The 21,109-nt window shown below is 40.0% G+C and overlaps 1 protein-coding gene across 3 annotated transcripts in view; it reads left to right on the forward strand.

The window, feature by feature from the left end:
* The window catches only part of LOC126284356 (fatty acid-binding protein, muscle-like), a 55,761-nt gene extending 36,033 nt beyond the window's left edge, over window positions 1-19,728 (forward strand). For all 3 annotated transcript variants that reach the window (XM_049983221.1, XM_049983220.1, XM_049983223.1), the window contains exons 2-3: window positions 11,276-11,559; window positions 18,161-19,728. In XM_049983221.1, the coding sequence (XP_049839178.1) occupies window positions 11,276-11,559; window positions 18,161-18,217 (341 nt within the window). In that variant the 3' untranslated portion in view covers window positions 18,218-19,728. The remainder of the gene's footprint in view (window positions 1-11,275; window positions 11,560-18,160) is intronic.
* Window positions 19,729-21,109: the final 1,381 nt, after the last annotated feature.

The raw sequence follows: 21,109 nt of genomic DNA on the forward strand, positions 1-21,109 counted from the left end.
GCTGTGTTATGAGCTAATCTTATCATACAAGATTTCCACCCAAGATAAAGAACTTGGTCCATCAGTTTATTGGAACTCGCCGCTTCTTACTCTTTTGTGCCCACCGCTTCATGTCATAGCACCACTTGCACTCTACTTATTCAATTACCTGTTGGATGTAGTCTAATCCATTTCTTTCCCAATAAGTATTTTACCCTGTACTTCTTCCCCTAGTACCATGGAAGGTATTCCCCGAGCTCTTTATACATGTCGTAGCAAACTACCCATTATTTCTGCCAGTGTTTTCTATACAGTCCTCTCCTCCGCGAAACTGTGGAGAATATTCTCATTTCATACCTTATCAGTCGACTGAATTTCAACATTGTTCTATAGCACTACACCTCAAACGGTTCGATTCAGTCCATAATTCTCCCTATGCAGTGCTGGGCTCCAGACGTACATTGTAATAAATTTCTTCCTCAAATTAAGGCCAATTTTAGATACTAGTACACTTGTATTGCACATAAAGTTCCTCTTTTCCTGTGCCACTATGTTATCTTACGTCCTCCATGCTTCGTCCATTACATATCTTTTGCTCCTAGGCAGCATAGTTTCGCAACTTTATTTGTTTCGTGGTCACCAATTTTGACGTTAATCTCATTGCTCCTGCTCCACGTTACTTTCGCCTTTCTGCGGATTACTGTCAGTCAACAGCGTGTGGTCATTTGAATGTTCGTTGCATTTGGTAAGTCTGACTTATGTTCTTCCCTTTCACTGAAGATAGCAATTTTATCAGCTAATCTTGTCATCGATGTTCTTTCATGCTGAATTTTAAGCTCACTCCAAAACCTTTTTTTTAAATTTGCGTAATTGTTTCTTCGATTTATAGTCTGAGCAGTGGAGGGGAAACATTACATCCCTGTCTCATAGTCGTTCAAGTCCGAATACTTTGTTCTTGGTCTTCCTGTCTTATTGTTCACCCTTCATCTTAGTCTTTCCCTACAGGTTACACCTATTTTCACGAGAATTTCGAAAATCTTGCACCATCTTGTATTGTCTAACGCTTTTTGTAGATTGGCAAATCCTAAGAATGTATATCGATAGTTCTTAAGTCATTTTTCATTGTCATTAGCAATATCCAAAGTGCCTCTCTGGTACCTCTGTCGTTTATAAAACCAAATTCGCACTCACCCAACAGACCCTCGTTTTCTTTCTAATTCTTCTGTACCTAATCCTTGTCTGCAACTTGGATGCTTCAGATGTTCTGTGATAGTTCTCGTACTTACTTGCACTTGCTATGTTGGGGTTTGCGTGCAGGGTGTAACATCTGTTTGAAATTCTATTAGTCACCGGTCTCATAGATTCCACAAAGCTACTTCAATAGTCATTTGGATACCGCCCCTCCCAATGATTTCAGAAATTCCGAAGGAATGTTATCTTCTCATTTCGTCTTACTCTGTTGCAAGTCGCCCAAAGCTTTGTTAAATTGTGACTCAAACACTGGATTCCCTGTGCTCCACTAACGATTCCCCTATGTCCTTTTATCACATCATCGGTTCCTATCGACGTAGAGGCTTTCAGTGTGCTCGTTTCATCTATCCACTCTCGCCTCTGCATTTAATAGTTAAATTCCCTTTGCATTCTTAGTGTTGACACCTTTCCTTTTAATTTCATTGTACGTCTCTATAAGCTGTATGTTCTTCCGGAAATCGTTTCTGAAATCCTCTGCTTGGATTTCTTATTCCAGGAGATCCGAATCGGATAAAAATCCTGAATCTTTCACCAGTGCAGAGCTCATGATGACACTGTTTTATTTAAAGGACAGGTATCCTGTGGATACAGTTCATGTCCCTAAAGCAGTGATTTCTGTTGATTTCTGCATCTTTGTCCCTTTGATCATTGCTAATTCTTCTGCAGTTAGGGGCAGTTTCCCACCCCAAGGGACAGAGACTGCTCTGATTATTGGTCCACGTCTCTATCTTCTTTGACAACTACTTATACTGTAATTCCTGGGTAGCCACTGCTTATGATACTTTTTCTTCTTTTCAACATTTAATCAGCATGGGGATCGAATCAGGGACCCTGCATGGTTAGATTAGTAGTTGAAGACGCTGTTTGCAGACAAAGGTGACCTTCGTAGACTCACGAATGAAAAACAGCCCACAGCTGCTCTAAATTATATTTATTTTAAACCTTTACCATGGTTTCTGCTATAATAATACAGCCTTCTTCAGGAGTCATACACACTAATAAATGAAAAAGGTCTTACTCCAGCGGCTGCTTCAAGACCAATAAAATAACTTCGACAGACATAAGCCTGTTTAGAACATAAGTAAAATTACATATGGCACCTCATGTCCTCCGCCACTACCTCAGTTATACTCATGCTGTTAAAAGTAAACATAATTTAGTGCAACTGTGGGCTGTTTTTAATTCGTGACAGTTTCGTAACGGTTGCTGTTGCCGCTGCCGTGATGAAAATAATGACCTTCGTAGAGCTTGTCGAGTGATTTTGTTGCTATAGTAAACTTTTGTGAGCAAGACATGAAATGTTTTCGCAGTTGCGAATATGAGGTACTTCCAGCTATATAATGGAATAACGACAGTGGAATTTTGTGCCAGACCGCTATTGGAACACGCATTATTCGATTTGCATGAGCGGTTGTCCGATCACGACTACGGCGTTCATCTGTATTACCAGTACTCGTAAACCCCATTAATGTTACCCTCATACATGAGGGACATTTTAAGTAGCAGGTCCGATGTCGGCCGAAAATATGGAATTGCAGTGCCTGTGTTACGAAGAATTACAAAGTAATGTTCCTTTGGACATGCATGGATGTCCGAAGGAACATTGCATCGTAGTTTTTGACAACACAGGCATTACAGTTTCGTATTGTAAGCAAGACTGCACTATCATTCACGGAACTGTGACGTAAAGGCCTGGCTTTAAGCTGTGCCGTGTCACCTGTCGGCTATGAGACCATTATCATATCGGCATCGCAATCTCAAAGTGCTGATACACTTCCTGGGACTTTGATATCCCCTTTATCAGTTACTGTAAGAGTGCTCAGAGACAGGTACGTGCGTCCTGTTGTGAACTGCTGAATCTGACTCGAACACACACACGCACATACACACACACACACACACACACACACACACCAGGCGAACTGTAGTGGACTATTCGCATATAGTGCTACCCTTATTCTTGAGGCCAAAACATGCCCATTTTACAAAAGTCATCGACTGTTCGTTGTTCTGAGAATGCAGAAGAATGAGTAAAAATACAGTTTTTAGTCTCCCCTCTATCTGTTACTGTTTCCTTTCTTTATATTGTCATTCGTTATAGTTGTGCTAATGCCAAGTCACAGATCAGGATCACTCTACATTATTGTCCTTACCCACGTCTGAAGCTCAGTCCGGCCGGCCGAGGTGGCCGAGCGGTTTTAGGTGCTACAATCTGTAGCCACGCGATCGCTACGGTCGCAGGTTCGAATGCTGCCTCGGACATGGATGTGTGTGATGTCCTTAGGTTAGTTAGGTTAAAGCACTAAGTTGTAGGAGCTGATGGCCTCAGAAGTTAAGTCCCATACTGCTCAGATCCATTTTTTGAAGCTGAGTCCTTTGGTGTATAATAGTACAGCAGCGATACACTCATCGCAGAAGGACCCAGTTCCATGTTTCCTTTGGAAGAAATTTTCATCTCTACAATTCAGTTAGTCATGGAGGAGTATCGCGCTGTTCCCCATTATCGACTCTGATTCTAACGTAACTAGGCCATCTTCAGATCTAAAGTACGTATGGTGGGAAATTTCTCATTAGTATCAATTACTGCGCGTCGTCAAAATCTAGTTGAACTCAAACTGGGATATCTCCCATTAACAACACCTGATGTTTGTAGTCAAAACCGAATTGGACTCTGTTTTGACTACGGGCATCAGTTGATGGCAGTGACTGAAGATAGCCTATTTTGGCCGAAACGGTCATATCAATAAAATACGTAAAGTAAACTTTCGGCTGTTTATAAAACATAGATAACTGACACAAAGTTGATGTAAACAATAGCATAGGTACGAAAACGAAAGATATGAGATCTTGTATAGAAATGAGTAACGGGATACATCGAAAGGCCCAGAAACCATTAGGAGGAATTCCACTACACACTAATAGGAGCATGCCAAAAATTAGCTTTTCAACTTCGGTTATAAAAACTCGGATTTTTCGTTTAAAACTTACAGTTCTGTTCGGAGTCTATTACAGGCACAGTTGCATGTCATTAAATCGCTATTATGTCGACAGTTTACTTTTAATAATATTTGAAACGATCTATATTTGAAACGATCTATATTTGAAAAGATCTACGTTCACAAGAGTGAATATACATGGATACCAGAGCAGGAATTCGATACCAATAACAGCCCTTCGATTCATTTCCTTCTAAGCTAAAATACTCTTTTTAAATTCATAAAATCTCCTATATACGATACCATCTGATATAATGGAGAGAAACTAATCAAACCAAACAACGTGTAGTGTTTAAGTGTCAGTGACTATGGAAACTGTGTTTGCTGAACGAAGAGAACAGTGCACTATCCTTTCACGAGATTCTGAAATGATAGTAATGGAGTCCATTTATTATTTGAGCATTCTGTGATACCTAAATTCAACTTCCACAACTTTTAGTGTGATTCCATACATCTCCTTTAGTTCTTCATCAAGAATAATTCCTGTGTAATAGAATAGGTTAGAATAGGGTGGCGACTGTTTGATAAATAATCTATGTTACTTATCGCGTCACTCGCAGTGATGCTTGTGTACAAATCTGAGGTAAATAGGGCAAGAAGGTTCCGGTATTTTAAGTAACAACGTTTAATACTTTCGATAAAATGTGTAGCATATGTATGTATGAATGTTTACTTGAGTATCATGTAAAAATTTGAAGTATATCAGTCAAGAACTTTTCGAGAATTTTTATAACAACCTTTCCCCTTTATGCAATTTATATGTATATGTATTTATATACCAAATACATTTAAAAAATCGGTCAAGAACTTTTCAAGCGTTTTGCTAGCAATGTTAAAGAACTATTTGACTATGTGTAGTAGTATAGATTATTAATATTATTATTATTATAGTCATTTATTAATTTCATAAAATTCAATCTCGAAGAGGCTGCAATAGGTATCAACGTTGTTTTGGGACAGTAACATAATAAAATCTAAGAATCAACGGCCAGCCTCCTCGAAACACAAAATTTGGAGAAGGGTTTTGTTATATTAGTTAACCATTTAGTGAGAAAGCATTTTTCGTAATTGGACGCTTAATGTGGTAAATTTATTACAAATTCAGTCTCCCGTTTCAGGGCGAGGAGCGACATTGTGGACTTTGGAAAAGAATTTACATTTCATCAAACGTAAAGAAGCGTAATGGAACAAGAAAATTCACTTTTCAAATTGATACATTATTTAAAAATAAATTCTTTAAATATAAGTATTGTAAAATATCTAATGCACCAAGTGATACAAATAGTATCCTAAAAACTTTTCAGGAGATGTCTTATGTTTGTGATGCGAATGAAGGAACTGCTAATTCCCTTCAATTTATTTCCACCTGGAGACTACGACCCCACACTAGTTGCCTGGTTTTCGGCTGCAATAAAGACGAAGCTCTATAGCGGGCCGAGTCTCATACAGACGTCTATATCCAGGAAACAGAGAATGAAAACGGAATTCCCATAAGAATATGGGAACACACATGAGAAATATTCTTTACATTTTCTTTTCCCTACAGCGTACATGCATTTTCAGAAGGATTTCATACACCTTCGACCACTTTAAGTTGCCAAATGTTTTTCTAGATCGAGAATCATCAATATGGTACATAAGCCATGGCTTGTTGTAACGAAGACCACTCTGGTCCTTTATCTCGACCTTCAATTTAACTTTATTCATCCATTATATCATTTATTGGTTCTAGCTTTAGTTGATTCCTAAGATCTCTATTTTTTGTTTTATGTTATTGCACATTATTCCTCGGTTCTTAGGAATCTCAAGTCATATGCTTGAATCTTATTTCTCTGTCGTTGCGCAAGTGACAATATTTAACTGCAGTGTAGTACAGGAACTGCCATACTTTTATTAAATGTAAGATTAACTCAAATGGTTCAAATGGCTCTGAGCACAATGAGACTTAACTTCTGAGGTCATCAGTCTCCTAAAACTTAGAACTACTTAAACCTAACTAACCTAAGGACATCCCACACATCCATTCCCGAATCAGGATTCGAACTTCCGACCGTAGCGGTTTCACGGCTCCGGACTATAGCGCCTTGAACCGGTCGGCCACTTCGGCCTGCTGCATGATCTAGATCTACATCTATTTGGTTACTCTGCAATTCACACTTAAGGCCTGGAAGAGGGTTCATATAACCATTTTCATACTCCTTCTCTTCCATTCCACTCTCGAATTGCTCGTGGGAAAAAGGAACACTTAAATCTTTCCCGTTCGAGCCCTGATTTCTCTCATTTTATTATGATGATCATTCCTCCCTAAGTAGGTGGGTGTCAAAAACATGTTTACACTTTCGGAAGAGAAAGTTGGTGATCGAAATTTCGTAAATAGATCTCGCCGCATAGAAGAGAGCCTTTGTTTCAGCCACTGCCACCCCAACTCGCTTATCATATCAGTGACATTCTCACCCCTATTGCGTGATAACACGAAAACGAGCTGCCCTTCTTTGCACGTTTTCGATGTCCTACGTCAATCCTATCTGGTAAGGATCCCACACAGCGCAGCAGTATTCCAGCAGAGGACGGACAAGTGTAATGTAGGCTATCTCTTTAGTGAGTTTGTCGCACCTTCTAAGTGTTCTGCCAACAAAGCGCAGCCTTCCCCACAATATAATGTATTTGGTCTTTCCAACTGAAGTTTCTCGTAATTGTAATTCCTAGGTATTTAGTCGAATTGACAGCCCTTAGGCTAGTGTGATTTATCGTATACTGTATGATGTGTTACTGTCAAGTAAAAAAGCCTTATGAAACTTGTGCCATACATAGGAGGAACTGTGATAATGCAGTAGAGAAGGTAAATGATAGAAACAAGCAATGAGAGGAACAGAAGTGACATTCTTTTTCAAAGACTTCAATTAAGCTGAAGTCACCGCGGTTTATGATCATCCTCTAGGCGTTACAAACGGCGGGACACGGTTCTTGAGAGAGTGTCTGCTCACCACGAAGAGCAGTGCATCTTTTGCAGTGAGCTCCCATGCTGGATTGACAACTGCTGGATGATCTTTGTTGCATGTGAGAGTGCTGTAAGACTCCCCCTCACCTCATCACACATGGCATTTAAGTCGGGGGAACTGGAATGCCAGCCCATTCGCCGAATATCCTCTCGTTCGAAGAATTGCTCACCTGTACTATTCGATCTGGTAACGCAGTGTCATCCATAAAAATGAGGTAATGGCTGAATTTCGCCTAAAAAGGCGCACTTTGGGAAGCAGTGGTGTGTCACAATAACGTTGACGGGTGAGTCATCGCGTTGAAAGATTTGGAAGTCAGTACTTGTCAAGTTCGTCAATGTTCCTGGATGCATTATCTGTTCCCATATCTCGCCATATGAAGGTACATTCAGAATTACCATTCCGACGGAGTACGCTCTCACCCGCGAAGAGCACCACACCGCACTCCTCGCTGGTGCAGCGCCTATGCCCTTGGCACTATGGCAGACAGCGCCTCCGATGTGCGTGTCTCAACGGTACACAGCGTACTGGTAATTGAGCACCCCCACGCAGTCGCCGTCCTCCTGTGGAGCGTGAGATTGTGCGCCTTGCAGTTCTGTTAAAGTGGTTCTAATTGCTCCCACTGTTGGATGTCGGTGCCTTCTTGCCTGTTGCAAGAAGTAGCAGTCATATGCTGGTGTAGATGACTGTGGTCGACCACTTCCTCTACTTCCGGCAGCAGTGTCTGTGGTTCGGAAGTCACCCCCCCCCGTCCCCCCTCCCCCAACGCAAATGAAACAATAAGGTGAGCAACAGCAAACACCTGACTTGCAACCGTCTCAATTCGTTCTTCTTCCCTGTAATAAATCATACAAATTGAACCGTGAATTTACTTTCACAATCATTTTCTTTTATAATTTGCTTTATTTACTAGCAATTCATCAAGAACATTAACACATTTAATCACACTATGTGAGCGTGTAAGTAGTTGCCAGGGGGTAACTGATGGAAACAAATCAAATTTCTTTCAACAAATGGAAATTTTATTCCTAAAAGCCCTTTTTTTTTTAGAAACATTTAAAATTATAATCAGAAAGCAACCTGTAAATATCAAGTTACAATTTATTCAGAGGCAGAAAGGACAATTTTTTGACTGTATGAGCTTTCGGGCTGACAACCTGTCGCTCCCTTTCGACGGCCGTAGTCTCGACCGCTCACAACAACCTCTGAAAGACTACACTGGTGAAAATCTGCAACACACCAGATTACTTCAAACCAAAAACTTTAACAATTCACACAAGCTCATAAACTACGCACCCCGTAGGAGTGATGGGAGTGGTACAAAACACTAACATTAAAAGTTAACTTGCCACCGGAGGTGCAACTTCACTTAAAAAAATACTCTTACGGTGGAAGGGTGGCAACTTTATATACTAAAATGACCATTTAAATAAAAACCCATGAAATGAATTCTTACATAAAGTATATAAGGTTGGCCAAACATGCTCTACATTACACATATACGGCCTCTCAAGATGATAGGTAAGATAAAAACATATTTCAGGAATTCGGCCGTTACACTTCAACCAATAAATACGTTAACACACCGAATCCAACAAACATGACAGAGGCAGCTATTAACGTACGGCAGACCGACACTGACAGACAGACACTAACTGCCTAACAAATACGGACGAGAGACAGACCAAGAAAACAAGTAGAATTTAAAACAAGTAAATGAAACAACATATCACGAATCACTTAACTTCTAATAAACTTCGATGTCTGGCGAAGATCTGGCGCAGCACCCCCAAATCACTCTCCCGAACCGTCCGCTGCCAGTCTCTTCAACGGACACAGGAAGGCACGCCGATCCCCTGTCTCACGGCGTCGCAGCTCGCACCGGCCAGACCGATGTCGTGGGTTGACTCCTGTTACTCTCATGTTGACCGCGAAGCCACTACCCCTCGCTATACGGCGCGACCCACTGGACTGACGTGGCGACCTCACATGCGCCGGTTAGCACACTTGACTCGCATTCGGGAGGACGACGGTTCAATCCCGTCTCCGGCCATCCCAATTTATGTTTTCCGTGATTTCCCTAAATAGTTTCAGGCAAATGCCGGGATGGTTCCTTTGAAAGGGCACGGCCGATTTCCTTCCCAATCCTTCCCTAACCAGAGCTTCTGCTCCGTCTCTAATGACCTCGTTGTCGACGGGATGTTAAACACTAACCACCACCACCTCCACCACCACGCACATGCGGTGACGCTCAAGACGGACAAGTCATCTCGTGTCTCAGTGTGCGACCGACCAACCGATCGATCCAACCGCCAATGACGATTGCCTGAACAACCTCTACAGACTGGCGGCCTAACGCATACTAGCACTCTAGACGACAGACAGACACTGACTGCCCCACACTGACCCAGATGACCAACTGACCGACTGGCGAGCTTATAGCGCCCCTTAAATGCACGTGAACAGGCAACCTCTCTCCTTTTCCACCAGAGGGAGACAGCAAAGGTGCGATTGCCACAGCGGCGCCACCGTCAGAAACGGAGGGCGGCTGCTTCACACAACGCTCTTCAAAACAGCAATTTTTTCCACGGCTCACAAATGTTATCTATGTTCCATTTTATAATGAAAAACATCACGACAGCGCTCCGTAACTGTTCGCTGACTGACACATACCGTCTTTTCCGTTCTTGCAGCCGCCTCGTATTGTGGGATCTGGTATATATGGAGCTATACTCACTCTAATCACACTTCATGTGACGTCCAACTGTTTGTCTACGATTGGGAGATTATGGCTACATACTCCTACACTTTCAATCATTTCCACCGAGTAGTTAATATGTTACGTTACTTTATCTATCTGGCCCTCAACTTTTTTAGAGCAGAGTATTTCATGCACCTTAAGGGGGGTACGACGTCAAACGGGCCACTTGTAGCAGGAGAGGCACCACAGGACATTTTATTTTCTACTGTCTACACTTTTACAAATAAATTCATAAAACATTGTCAGTACGACCAGAAAGGATTCAGGATTCACACTCACAGCAGTGGAAGTGCAAAAACGTAACAAAATAAAAAAAAATTACATATGAAATTTCATCATTTTTTTCACTTACTGTTGGCTGCATTTGTTGCTATAGGTACAAAATGGCTCTGAGCACTATGGGACTTAACATCTATGGTCATCGGTCCCCTAGAACTTAGAACTACTTAAACCTAACTAACCTAAGGACATCCCACCACACCCAGTCATGACGAGGCAGAGAGAATCCCTGACCCCGCCGAGAATCGAACCCGGAACCCGGGCGCTGGATGCGAGAACGCTACCGCACGACCACGAGATGCGGACATGCTATAGGTACATTTTTCTTCACAAGTAATAGGGATTCTTTGATGAATTTTTTCACAGCATACAAATGATATTTACAGGTGTACGAAACTCTAGAATTTTCGAAATCTATTTAAAACTGGGTAAAAATTGAGATAATTAACTACAAAATTTGATTTTTTTCTAAACATAAATTTTAAACCTTACAGCTCATTCATTTTTTCATAAATTAAATAGATTCTAGTGTTTCATACACCTATAAGTATGGTTTTTATGCTGTGTAAAATTCATAGAACAGTCTGCTTACTTATGAAGAAAAGTGTACCTATAGCAACAAATGCAGCCAATAGTAAGTGAAAAAATGATAATTTCAAAAGTAAAAAAAATTATTTTGTTCTATTTTTGAACTTCCGCTGTTACGAGTGTGAATCCTGAATCCTTCCTGGTCATATTGACACGGTTTTATGAATTTACTTGTAAAAGTATTGACAGTGGAAATCAAAGTATCCTGTGGTGCCTCTCCTGCTCCAAGTCGGCCCGTTTGGCGTCCTACCTCCTTAAGGCAGGCAACTCACCCATCACGCTGTTGATGTAAGACGGGTTCCCTAGGATAGGGCGCATGAAGCACTTTTCAAGTCGTTTTACGTATTCCGCCTACCTAGTGCCTGCGCTGCGGCGTGTCTGATCGTCTGCTGTGATTGTGAGAGTGAGTGGTCCGGCTGTTGCAGGCATCCACGACCTGGAGGTGATCCGGAACGCGGTGACAATGGACTCGACGTTCATGCTGATGGTGGAGGGCGACCGCTTCACGCAGACCTCCCAGACGGGCGACTGGAAGGAGTCCTTCTCGTACCGGCTGGGCGAGCCCTTCGACCAGGTGTCGTATAACGGTGTCAAGATCCGCAGCGTCATCACGGCAGTGGGCCCTACGACGCACTGCCACGTCCAGGACTACGAGGACGGCTTGCAGATGAAAATAGAGAAGTGCTTCAGCCCCGAGAAGCTCGTCCTGGTGCGTAGGCGTCCTCAAGCATCCACCAAAACACCGTAGCCCTTCTTGTGGTCTCCCCTCGGGACACTGATGCGTCTCACCACACTCATCATTCCCGTACTGGTCTCATCTTCCCTACATTACTGCTGCAGCCTACATCCGCTTGATCTTACTGTACACGACTCTTGATTTCCCTATACAATTCCTACACTCCAGACTTTACTCAGTTACTGAGATGAGCTTTCCGTGAAGTCTCAGGATGTGTCCTTCCAACAGAACTATCCTTTTCGTCAAGTTGCACAAAAAAAACTCTTTTTTTGCATAAGTTAGTTCAGTATCTCTTCATTATTTACTTGATCTAGCCACCTAATTTCATATTCTTCTGTAACATCTCATTTCAAGAGATCAATTCTCCTCAGATCTGTACTATTTCTCATAATTTCTTTTTCTTATGGCTCTGAGCACTATGTGACTTAACTTCTGAGGTCATCAGTCCACTAGAACTTAGAACTATTTAAACCTAACTAACCTAAGGACATCACACACATCCATTTCCGAAGCAGCATTCGAACCTGACACCGTAGCGGTCGCGCGGCTCCAGACAGTAGGGCCTAGAACTTCTCGGCCACTCCAGCAGACTGCTTCTCATCCATGGTTCCTCAAAATACACTATAAGTCTCAAATACGTGTTACCTCTCTTATGTTTCTCTTTCCAAGAAACGCTGCTTCTTTGATACTTTCAGTCTGCATTTTAGAACCTCTCTATTTCACCTGTCTACATTTATTTTATCTGCACAAATAAATGTGTACTTTCCTAATCTGATTCCTTCAGCATCGTCTGAATTAATTCTATATTATATCAGCTTGTTTTCATTTTTAAGTATTCATACTATAATGTTAACAGATCAGTCAAAAAAAGAATATTAGCTTCAGAGATGTGGTGCTGTAAGTCGATGTTGAAGATTAGACGTGTAGATCGCACAACTAATGAGTGGGTAGAAACGAATTTTTGATAAAAGTTGAGTAAATCAAAGGATAGGTTAATAAAACAGATCTTGAAACATCAAGGAATCGTCACCTTAATTACGGAATAAAATGTAACGGCTAAACATTGTACTGTGGAATCAAGACATTACAAAAGTAATAAGGTTCAAATTGATGTAGATTTCAGTTCTGAGCAGCCGCATCTTCTAACTGAAGACTACAGCAGCAATAACAACATATTTTCAAGACGTAATCAATACCATTCAAATGATCTCCCACGTCCTCTCCCGTCTTTGTCACGAGAACAGTGCCATCAACAAACCTTAAAGTTTCTTTACTTCTCCCTTAACTTTAATTTGTTTTTGCAAAATTTCTCCTTGCTTTACTTTACTGTTTGCTCAATATTTACGCCATTGAATAACACAGGACACACGCTACAGCTATGGCACTCAGAGTAGTGAATAGATGCTTTGTAAGACAGCACCGTGTGTATCACGTATTTCTCCAAGTATTTAAAATCTGACTGTTGTAATTAATTGAAATGTAATTAATAGTCGTACGGAGTACAGATGTGGACCACTGGTAGAAGCCGACCCCGATGAGATCAGTTGTAATGTAGGTGCATCAGAAAAAAATGTAGGTGCAATACAGGCAATACTGATCCTATGATGCATCTGGAAAGATGGCATGAGCAAGATTAACCATTTGCAGCATTTGTAGATTTATAACAGCGCTTAAGAATGTTCAAGGGGCTGTACTCATTGAAATACTGAAGTTATCACTCATAAAATACGATCAAACAAAAGCTGTCTACAACTTTTACAGAAGCCGGATTGTAGGCTTAAGAAATGAAGGACATGGAGTGGAGTTACAGAAGAAGTGGGCTAGGGCTTTAGCCTATCTCCCATTTGTTCGATCTGTATACTCGACGAAGTGTGAAGAAAATCAAGATGAAATTTAGAAAAGCAACCCATTTCAATCATATGATCATCTTCAGCGAATCTTTGGAGTCAGAAATATACAGCTCTATAAAACTGTTACATGTTACTGTCCAAGTAGAGCCTGTCTTATCATCACTGCTTAAGTTCGACAGTTCTTCAATTTAGGTTTGCTGATGACATTGTAATTGTCAGAGACTGCAAAGGACCTGGTACATCAACCGAAAAAAAAAGATAATTTCTTGAAAATTGCTTCTGAAGTGAACATCAATAAAAGTCAAAAGAAAATAGTAATGGGGTGTAGTTACATGAAATTAGGTGGGTAGTGGGAATGAGGCAATGAGGTGACATAAGGGGAGTAGTTCACCGGTTCTACTATCTGGACAGCAAAATACCAGACGACGGCAACAATAAAAAAATTATAGAAAGCACTTTATGAAAAACAATAAAATCGTTTCAGAAAAAGGGAGAATTGTCAACAAGAATACAAATTTATGTGTTACAACGTTTATTACTGAGTATTTGTCCGGAGCGTAGACCTATATGGAAGTGAAATATGGAACCTGCACATTCCAGAAGAGAACTGCATCTTTTGAACTGTGCTGTTGCTAAAAAATACTGAAAGTTAGATGCGTAGAACCAATAACCGATGAAGAAGTGCTCAAATTAATCGTGGACAAAATAAAGGCAGACTTGTTCAGAATAAGGGATAGCTTAACGCAACACATCTTGAGGCGTCTAGCATTCGTTACTTTGATAGTGAAGGGATATATGGGTGATCGAAATTGTGAAGAGGGTCCAAAGTTTGGCTAGAGTAAGCACTTTCATGTGGGTCTATGTTGAAGTAGCTACTGGACCTGTGCAGGACAGTGAAGACAACAACAAGGAATACAGGCGTGAAATCGTAAGACTCATGTTGATTTTGCAGACCTACTTGTCTCTTACACAGCGACATTTCAGTAAGACGCTTTTTCCTGGTTTTGAGTTTTCATCAATTCTCAAAAATGTTAAGTATCTTGATTACTATTTAATTTCTTCATCGTAACATTGACTCTTATTTTGCAAGACTGATTATATGTTAATCCTACCCTCCTGTTCGGTTTAGTTGCACAGAAAAGACGAACTGCGTGCAATTTCAGCTCCGGGAAGGGGTGCTCTGGGTCCATATACTTGGGAGAAAAACGAAAAAGCCATAAAATTCTTACTCATTCTTTAACACTAAAAATGTTGTACAGATGTAGTTGAGTGACCAATACGTCGGGAACATGATATATGAAACTAATGAAATCTAATGAGTACAGCGTCTGTGAGGCAAATACGGTGACAAATGAGATTTCATTTTAAAAATTATTTTTCTGTGATTAAATCATTTTTTATTATCGGGGAAACTATGTATTTGGATACTAACTGAATAAGATATTCCTTTTGCTTCTCTGTGTCTGTCTCTTCTTTTATATTTATTTATTTGCAAAAAATTTATCTCAGTTTACTTCTTTCAGTTTGACAGCTAAATGCCTTAATTTATACGCTAATTCAAAGTTTCTTAAAGAACTAAGCACTCAACTGTCTTATTTCCTTAGAAACAAATTTTTCATTCCAATTATTGGTCATTTCTGAAATTTGATCGATTCCTGTATCAACCCTTTAAATATTTGTGTGACACTGTCGTACCTCAATTTTCAGTGCATTGACCATTTTAGTTTCTTTTTCAGCAGATGAACAGGATGAAACACGGGCAGAATGAGTTTTTGTAAAGCGACAATAGGGATGTCACAAGAGGCAATAGGAGATGTATAAAGCTTATAAATGATACAGCAATCCATATAATCCAAATACGGTGTTTGGCGTCAGATGGGTCACAAAATACACAAATATAATAACTGCTGTCTGCCCTGTGACTGGCTCGCCTCGCTCTGCCCTTTCCCTCCATCTCTTTGGATCGTTGACTCTTTACGTTATCCGACCAATGCAATCTCTGAAATGAGAACGCATTCAGTTAACGAAACTTGAAGTAGCCAACCTGTCTACATTAAGTGATATATGAACCTTTATCCAGAAGTCATATATTACGAAGAAGATGGATTGTTCATGATTTTCTGAGTTGTAAGGTTCACTCTTTCCCTTTATTCTACTGCGTCCAAATACAACGCAGTCCATTGTTAACTGGAATAGAGCAAAAATTTTTAAAAACTTAAAAGGTGCAGTATAAGACCTACTGCAGTGATCGACTAGGATGAAGTGACAAATTCAATTCCTCTTCTCTTTAAATACTATTTTTCCAACACTCCATCTTCTCCCCGAGTTGATTTTCCCCTTCCTTCCATCCATGTTTTTTTTTTTCTATTTTCAAAACCTTCTAAATTTAGTATTTTGTTCTAAAATTGTTTTTGCCCTTATTTGCAAGTCTTTGGTATCGTTTCCTTATAATTATTTTCTTATATTTAAAATTCTCACTAGTGTTCACTTTTTCCCTAAAAATTTATTCATTTATTTTTCATTTCCACATATGAGTCATTATTCTGATATTTTATCTGCTATCAGCTTGTTCTCGGTTCGAAGTAGTGCTTTCGTGTTTCATCTGCAGAGATAATGATACAGAGAATTACTCACGCTCCGACTCATAATATGAAACAGACTCTGTTGTCAGGTACGTAGGCTTTCAGTACAGTGTTTCTTAATAAGGAAGTTAAGCGAATGTTGCGATACACAAGTTGAGCGATAAAGTGAGTCACCGTCATTTCGTTTTCTACAGTCAATTCGTAGGCCAAACAGTTCCTCATTTCTTTCCTTGTGACTACCTTCAGTCTGCATATTGTTCACATTAGAACATTCGTTATCATAGCAGCTGCCATCGGTCTGCAGCTGAAGCAGCATATTCAGTAGACGAAGTACTCAGGGTCCGAATTTTACAGAAATATAAAAGACCAATTTCCCGTACAGTTTACTAATTTATGAAATCGTAAAATAGAACTGACACAACGTCCCACAGCTTGTCCCCCGTCGGTACTGTCGAATATTAATGCCTGCAGTATCCACTATCCATTCCGGTAACAAGAGAATTCTCAAGACATTCGTTAGAAATCACTGAAGAGACTAAGTATTCAAATGGCTCAAATGTCTCTGAGAACTATGAGACTTAACATCTAGAGGTCATCAGTCCTCTAGAACTTAGAACTAATTAAACCTAACTTACCTAAGGACATCACACATATCCATGCCCGAGACGGATTCGAACCTGCGACCGACGCAGTCGCGCGGCACCAGACTGAAGTGACTAGAACCGCTCGGCCACTCCGGCCTGCACTCAGTTTTCCATGACCGCGACATTCACATATCAAGACGACTAACGGGAGTTTGTCACCAGCGTTACTTAAATTCCATCTGGAACTGATGATAACTGCGGAAAATCCAATGTCCAGTATAACTTAATGACTATGTTGTTGTTGTTGTTGTTGTTGTTGTTGCATATCTCCAACCTGAAGTCTGGTTGGAGACAAGTGGCCATGTTATTCTGTCTTGTAAAAGTCACTTCATATCCGAATAATTACAGAACATACACTATTCATGCCTAACTCTTCCTCTAAATTTCTTACCTTTCACACTTGCCTCCAGTACCAAATTCACTATCATTAAATAACAGTGAATTTATATATTCTTATATAATAGTTATATATTTAATATCATTAAATAACAGTGAATTTGGTACTCGAGTCAAGTGTGGAGGATGGGTCCTATCAACCGACTCCTCCACTTAGTCAAGATTTTCCATAAATTTCTTTTTCCCTCAAATCTGTTCAGAACCTCCTCATTAGTTAGCCAAATCTACCAATGTAACCTTCAGCACTCTTCTCTGGCACCACTTTTCAAATGTCGCTAGTCTGTTCTTGACTGAAGTGCTAATAGTCCACATTTCACTTCAGCACAAAGCTACTCTCCAGATTAAAACTTTCGCAAATGACTTCCTACCAATTAAATGTATGTTAGACGTTAACAAAGTCATCTTTCTCAGAATTTTAGTACTACCTGTCGGCATTTTATATACTCTCTACCTCATCTGTTACCAGTTACTTTCCTGCCTAAATAGTCAAACAGTTATAGGAGCTTACTGCATTATTTCCTAATTTAATTCCTCCCCCAAACGACACGTTTGCAAAACAAACGATTCCCAGCCAAACGAAACGCTATAATCTGGACGGAGCCAGAAGTACAATTCTTAAACACATAGACTGGAGGGTAGGGGAGCGTATTTTATCACGGAGCATTAGTCCGCTCTTAATCAAACTCGTTGGTGATGTTTATTATAAGTCTCGTATCAATTAATTATACTTCAAATACATTCAAAATTAATGTCCATCGTAAACATCAGTATGGGATGTGGTCCCACAGGCATGAATACACTTTGGTATTCTTTACGCCGTGGAAGTAGACAGCCTCCGAATATCATCTTGAGGAAGTTCTTCCCACATCTGATACACATGTGATAGGTGGTGCTGAGTTCTGGATTGATGTCGACATAACGTTTGCGCTTCCTTATAGCGTCCCAGATGCGCTCTATGAGTAACAAATCTAGAATCAGTGGTAATGAAGACATTTACTTACTATAAAGTCAAGAATTCATTTTTTATTGCTGTAGTTCTTCTTTCCTAATTTTCACGTGACGGGCGTACGACTAATGGCTGGTTTTCTTTTATTTTTTTCAGACTCTCACCCTCAAGGATATCGTCGCAAGGCGAGAATACCTCGCTGTGAATAAGTGACATCCAGTTACTACAATCTCAAGAACCTCTTGAAATTGAATTTTCTTGAAGACATTTTAAGTTTTAAAAGCAGTAGGGAGTCCAACACGGCTACTATGACGTGGCGTGGTGTGATTTGCTCACAAAGTCAATGTGATCTGTGCAATGTGATTGCATCTCAACGTCTGTTGTTGTTATGGGTTACACTAAGAATGCTAATCGGCAAGTGAGGTGATCCACTCGAAGATTAGTGCCTAAGCGCCTGAAAGGAAGAACTGAACATTAATGGGCGGCGTACAGCTTCGGTTTTTCATCTATGGAGCTACCTTCGTTTATCCATTGTAATTCGTTGTGCTCGACATCTGCAATGACACAACAGCGTACACAACTGTTTCATCTGAGAGCCAGAACAACTGATGCGACATAGACTCTAGACTAAAAATGTGTAGTATGTCGAACAGTCATCAAATAATAAGTACTCGATAATGTTAATCGACTGTGAATGCTTAGTCTAACGTAAACTAAAAAAAGTACGGGGACATTTGAACGAGGCTATAGGAGTGCAATAACACTGTCATACTGTGTATACTCAGGCTCGCTGTGGTGAAAGTGGAACAGGAACTACCTCTGGTTCCGACGGCTTTGAACAAGAGATGCAATCAAAGTAAACGTCATCACTGAAACGAAATTAATTGAGTTACAACGTACTACTATACGAAATTAAACTAGGTGTATTGGTTTACTACATGAGCTATCACAAACCAGTTGATAACTTCACTGAAAATACTCTCTGTAATGCGTGTTATTACAGTATGAATAGAATGCTTCTATGACACTTATTGACAATCACCATTAATAAACAGTGTACTAACAGTCAGTAGAAATATTACTTTTGACTGACGTTAACTCGACTAATTACGTTGAAGAGTTCCTAATCTATTAGTACAGATACTTCACCTAAGTGGATAAAATAAAGTTGCAAGTAAATTATTAAAACTGGAGTTCAACAACAGAAAATTTGATATTGTTAATTACGTTGTATGCTGTTGGTAGCATAAATATTTTCTGCAAAGTTCCTTTAATGCATAGTATTTGTTACATTCAGTATCTGTTAATGGAAATTAAAATGAATAATATTAAATTTCATTTCTTGGAAATTTCTTTTCGTGGAAGGCACGCTCTGGTTAACTTGTTCCTTATATCCTCGACAATCAATCCTATCCAGTTTTTAACATAGTTGTAACGGTTATTACTTGTTTGATAGCTACATATTTTAATGTCTATTTGCATTTGTGTGTGATATGATTGGAATTTCGTCAAAAGCGCCTTAAATTTTCTATTTTTAACCTGTTTGACCCACAATTGTGTATCTCATAATTTTATCGTTTCAAGCTGTAATCTGCCGCGCTACACTAATGGAATATGTCATTTACGAATTCTACATTTGTGTTTCAATTTGAAAAAAGGAAACAACAGTGTGTTAATATCACAACTGTGTTTTATCAGAATAAAGTATGTAGATATTCCAGTAACAGGCGATATTGCTGTTAAATTATTTTATTTATTAAATGAATTATTTACCTTCGCCTCTGGGCAATCTCCAGTCCCTAGCCACACAGATCGCATTTAAGAACGCTTTCGTAATGACTAAGAGTGCACGGACAAGAACGAAGTGCTCGAATTAAGAAGGGATGTAGTCTTTCGTCACTACTATTCAATCTGTACATCGAAGAAGGAATAATGGAATTAAAAGATGGATTCATGGGTGGAATTAAAATTCAAGGTGGAAGGATATCAATGATACTATTCGCTGATGACATCCCCAGCAAAAGTGAAGACGGATTGCATGATCTGCTGAATGGAATGTATAATCTAACGAGTACAGGAGTACAGAATGTGGACAGAGTAAATTGAAGAAAGTCGAAAGTAATGAGCAGTAGCAGATATGAGGACAGAGATAAACTTAACATCAGGATTGGCGGTCACTAAGTAGATGAAGTTTAGGAATTCTGATTCCTAGGAAAAAAATAACAAACGATGGACGAGCAGTGAGGACTTCAAAAACAGACTGGCACTGGCAAAAAGGGCATTCCTGGCCAAGAAAAATCTACTAGTATCAAACAATGGATTTAATTTGAGGAAGGAATTTCTGAGAGAGTAGGTCTGGAGTACAGCACTGTATCGTAGCGAAACATGGACTGGGAAAAGCGGAATAGAAGAGAATCTAAGCATTTGAGATGTAGTGCTACGGACGAACGTTGAAAATTAGGTGAACTGATAGGTAAGGAATGAGGAGGCTCTGCGCAGAACGGAGGGGAAAGAAATACGTGGAAAACACTGACAAGGAGAAAGGACAGGATGATAGGCCATCCGTTAAGACATCAGGGAGTGACTTCCTTGGTACTAGAGAACCCTGTAGAGGCAAGAACTGTAGAGGAAGACAAAAACTGGAATACATTCAGCTAATAATTGAGGACATAGGTTGAAAGTGATACTCTGATGTGAAGAGGTTGTCACACGAGCGGAAATCGTTGCCGACTGCATAAAAACAGTCAGGAGACTGTTGTCTCCCACACCCCTCACCCCACAATAAAAAAGGAACTTCAAACAGCAAAGATGTTCAAGACGAATTAGATATTGTAAACTGAGGTTTACAAGAACGGTGTGAGACAAGCAGGTTAAGGTAACATTGTCGAAATATATTTATACTTTCAATTAAGTGGAGATGTGAGATAAAAAGGTGTATCAATGTAATGTAGGACTTACAACAAAGAAGGAGCTTAATTTTTTATTTTGTTTTGGGGCTTCCGGCCACACTAGTTCTGCCAGACTAGTCAACGTGGGACTTTAAACCGGAGCCAGAGGTTCTGGGTTCAATTTTAGATCCAGCACATAATTTGGCGTAGTGTTTCA

The sequence above is a fragment of the Schistocerca gregaria genome, chromosome 8 (assembly GCF_023897955.1).
Source record: "Schistocerca gregaria isolate iqSchGreg1 chromosome 8, iqSchGreg1.2, whole genome shotgun sequence".
Classification (NCBI taxonomy): Eukaryota; Metazoa; Arthropoda; class Insecta; order Orthoptera; family Acrididae; genus Schistocerca; species Schistocerca gregaria.